Source organism: Limulus polyphemus, unplaced genomic scaffold (assembly GCF_000517525.1).
Source record: "Limulus polyphemus unplaced genomic scaffold, Limulus_polyphemus-2.1.2 Scaffold335, whole genome shotgun sequence".
Classification (NCBI taxonomy): domain Eukaryota; kingdom Metazoa; phylum Arthropoda; class Merostomata; order Xiphosura; family Limulidae; genus Limulus; species Limulus polyphemus.
Window position 1 is genome coordinate 364,140 of NW_013665945.1, and position 3,322 is coordinate 367,461.

At 31.0% G+C, this 3,322-nt stretch overlaps 1 protein-coding gene across 9 annotated transcripts in view; it reads right to left on the bottom strand.

The window, feature by feature from the left end:
- Positions 1 to 385: 385 nt before the first annotated feature.
- LOC106457467 (Down syndrome cell adhesion molecule-like protein Dscam2) overlaps positions 386 to 3,322 on the bottom strand; it is a 125,614-nt gene continuing 122,677 nt past the window's right edge. For 6 of the 9 annotated variants that reach the window (XM_022383409.1, XM_022383408.1, XM_022383410.1 and 3 more), the window contains one exon: positions 386 to 592. In XM_022383409.1, the coding sequence (XP_022239117.1) occupies positions 516 to 592 (77 nt within the window). In that variant the 3' untranslated portion in view covers positions 386 to 515. Of the gene's footprint in view, positions 593 to 725; positions 812 to 3,322 lie in introns of all 9 variants that reach the window. The other 3 variants (XR_002610170.1, XR_002610169.1, XM_022383406.1) reach the window with 3 other exon arrangements.

Below are 3,322 nucleotides of genomic sequence, written 5' to 3' on the forward strand. Positions count from 1 at the left end.
ATTTTGCAGTTTTTATGGGCATTTTTTTTTTACCACTACTTCACCCCCTGTTAATGGATCTTCACCAAATTTGGCATGAAGGTTTGATGGGCCTGTGAGAAAACTGTTTTGCAGTTTTTATGGGCGTTTTTGCAATTACTAATCAGGGAAGCAACTTTTCATGTCCTAAGATAACCTTTCATTAATCATGAATTTACATAACTTCTGGTCTTTGGAATGGGTACTCCAGCTAGTACTAAAATAAACTATGTTGATGATTCTCAGTTTCTATCTCATCATGGTCAGTTTTACTGGATGAGTTTCCTTAACATAAGAGGAAGTGATTTAATAAATATGTAATTATCTGCTTTTGGACTAGAGACAAGCTTTGTGTCAGCTGATGTTTTCAGTGAAATTTTATTACGTACTGTTTTCACATACATTACATATTTAATACTTAGTGATCAACATCAAACATAGATAAATATGTATTTCCACATAAACAGGATTTTCCTTTTGAAAAAATCTCATCTACATCAGTGGACATTTGTAATGTGCCCTCCAACACTCTGGTGGAGCTCTGGTGGGATGGCAACTCTGAGTTGTTTATTACCTTAAAATACAAACACTTTTATAAATTTCAAAAATAACAACAGTGTGGAAACTAAGGTAAATTAAATATTACCAAGTTATAATAACTACCTGTAACAAAACTATGGATTGCAAAAATAATATTAAAGTATTACTTCATAACAGGATAAAATGGTATTCACTTTGTCAGGGTTACTTCTCACTGATTGAAGAAACATGCTCATTCATCAAAGTTCAATTCCTAAGAATTAAAAAAAAAAGTACTCATCTGATCAAGAGTAATTTTCTAAGAATGAACCATACTGTTTAGCTAATTTCATTTGAAAAGTTTAAGAAATGCCAGTTTGTTCTATACCATATTACATATATATATATATATATATTATTTTTCTTTTTAATTCTGTTTGATCTATCTCATCAAATTACATACATAATAAAACTATAACTGAAGTTTTTATATTTGAAATTTGGTTTGATATAACTTTTTATTGAGATTTGTTTGGGTAAACTAATACATAAATACAAACTACTAATTCTAATTTTTTTGGAGTGTAGAAATATATAAACCTCCACTTGTGTAAATAAAACTTGGCAACACATGAAACTTAGCTGCAAATATGTGGTATTTTTACAAATTTGTTCCTTACTTCTAGCACAAACAATTCAAAAACAGTGATTTTTTTTAGTTGGTGGTTACAAAACCTGGAAAATTTAATTAAGTGTATTTCCTTGCTTTAAGTTTCTAAAGCTAATAAAATAATAAATTGTTTGTATGCTAAAGCTACTTTCTTATAATTTATTTGCTGAAGACTTCCCATTTTTCCCTGTATGGTTGTGAGTTTCTAAACCAATTATGTTCAGAAAGTTTTTGTGATCATATGCCTTGATATCAGTCAACTATATTATTTTTAACTTACACTACATAAAAGTAATAACTCGATTGTAATAGTTCCCTGAATGTATTTTATTTTATTAGAGTAACTATTCTGGCAATTGCTTTTTTTCTTTACAAAAAAAAAAGCTTCGGGTTTGTGGTAGCCTAATACTAAAGAAGTATGTTTAATGGTAGATTTTGCCCAAACACGTGCTAAACTCTAAAACTTAGTAGAAGTGGTGGACTCTTTAATACACGTTCATGTAATTTAAGGATATCAATGTTCGTCCATTTAGGCCGTCCCATCCACTAAACTGAACCTTAAAATAAAACTCTCAAAACCAGCCCTTATCATTCAAATATTTGTCAAGCCTTCCCTTAACTAAACTTTTAATTAACCCATCTACCACATCTGAAGGCAACCATTTCCAAAGATTAACTACCCGATTGGAAAAATACAAAGGTGTATGTGTTTCAAAGGAATATAGAGGTAACGTTTATAAGTAAGATAGAGTGTGTAAAATGTTGTGAAATTTCTTTTTAAAAAGGTGGCATGACATCATTAAGCTTACGTACATTTGTTACTTTTTGTTGAGAGGAGTTAATAAGGATGTACAAAGGGATAAAAATTTGGCCTAAATGTTGAGTATAAACTTGTCTTTATGAGACAGTTGCTTGTTCTGTAAAATGAAGGTCAAAACACAAATCGCCAGTTAATCTTCTAACACAGAATCTATAGAATACGCCGAAGTACGTATAAAACCTGGTTCAGATCAATTAGGGTTGATTTCGGTTAATTCTCCCATAGCCCCTTGCGCTACAGCCATGAAGTATGATTGGGCGTAAACTGAATAAAAAAAAAATTGTTGAAGCATTGTAGTTACGGGCGACGTAATAGCAATTTGTATTATTTTCATAAATGCCATATGAAAAGAGTCTTTTTAATACCTTTTCCAAAGCTGTAATACAAAATGCAAGAGACGCATCAACGTTTATGGTCATAAACGTTTATCAAAAAAAAATTAACAAAGAAACACTTACAAGTTACATTTGTTGCAAACGCTGGACGTACAGTTACAAATGAAAATCCAGACCATATACCTCTGTGGTATTCAGAAAAGCAGATAAACCCTAACAATTTTAATACGTATATGATTAACTACGCAGTTAATATATGACCTAATTATGTTATATGCCTACCGTCAAATGAAACTCAAAAGAGGTCAGGTAAAAAGTAAGATTAGTGACAACTTAGTTAAACATTCCCCTGTTCTCGTTTAACACTAAAAAAGTTACAAATAAAGTCGCTCTCTTTGTTTATTCACCTAAAAAACTAATGTTGATTTAATAATAGAAGTGCGGAGATATTTTTCATTTTAGTTATTTTCTTTGTGAGGTTAAATGTGCTGATGCCTGATGGGATATTTGTTTTTCTTTTAGTTGAATCAATTGAGCAGAGCAGCAACAGTGCATAAAGAAGTTCTACTACGTTATATAACATACATCTATTTAGATACATTTTTGAGTTCTCTAAAGAAAGGTTCATAATTATGTTTTAATAAAACTGTATATTTATGAAACTGTTCTAAACGGCTGCTCGTCTCTAGAACAGATGTTTACATGTACTACAGTAGTACACGTAACAACAAAAAGGCTCTGTTATTAAGCGGAAAGTCAGTTGCATTTTCTCCTGGCCGTACATTTTTCAACTAATAAGTTGAATTTATTAACAATCAGCTGTAAAGTTGAATCAGACTAATTTATACCCGTACATAGTTGACTACAATTTAGAAAATTTAAATGTTTCTATTTCTACTGTTGCGTCAGCGAGTCACATGACTACTGTGACGCCACGTTTCTAGAACTATCCTGTACCTT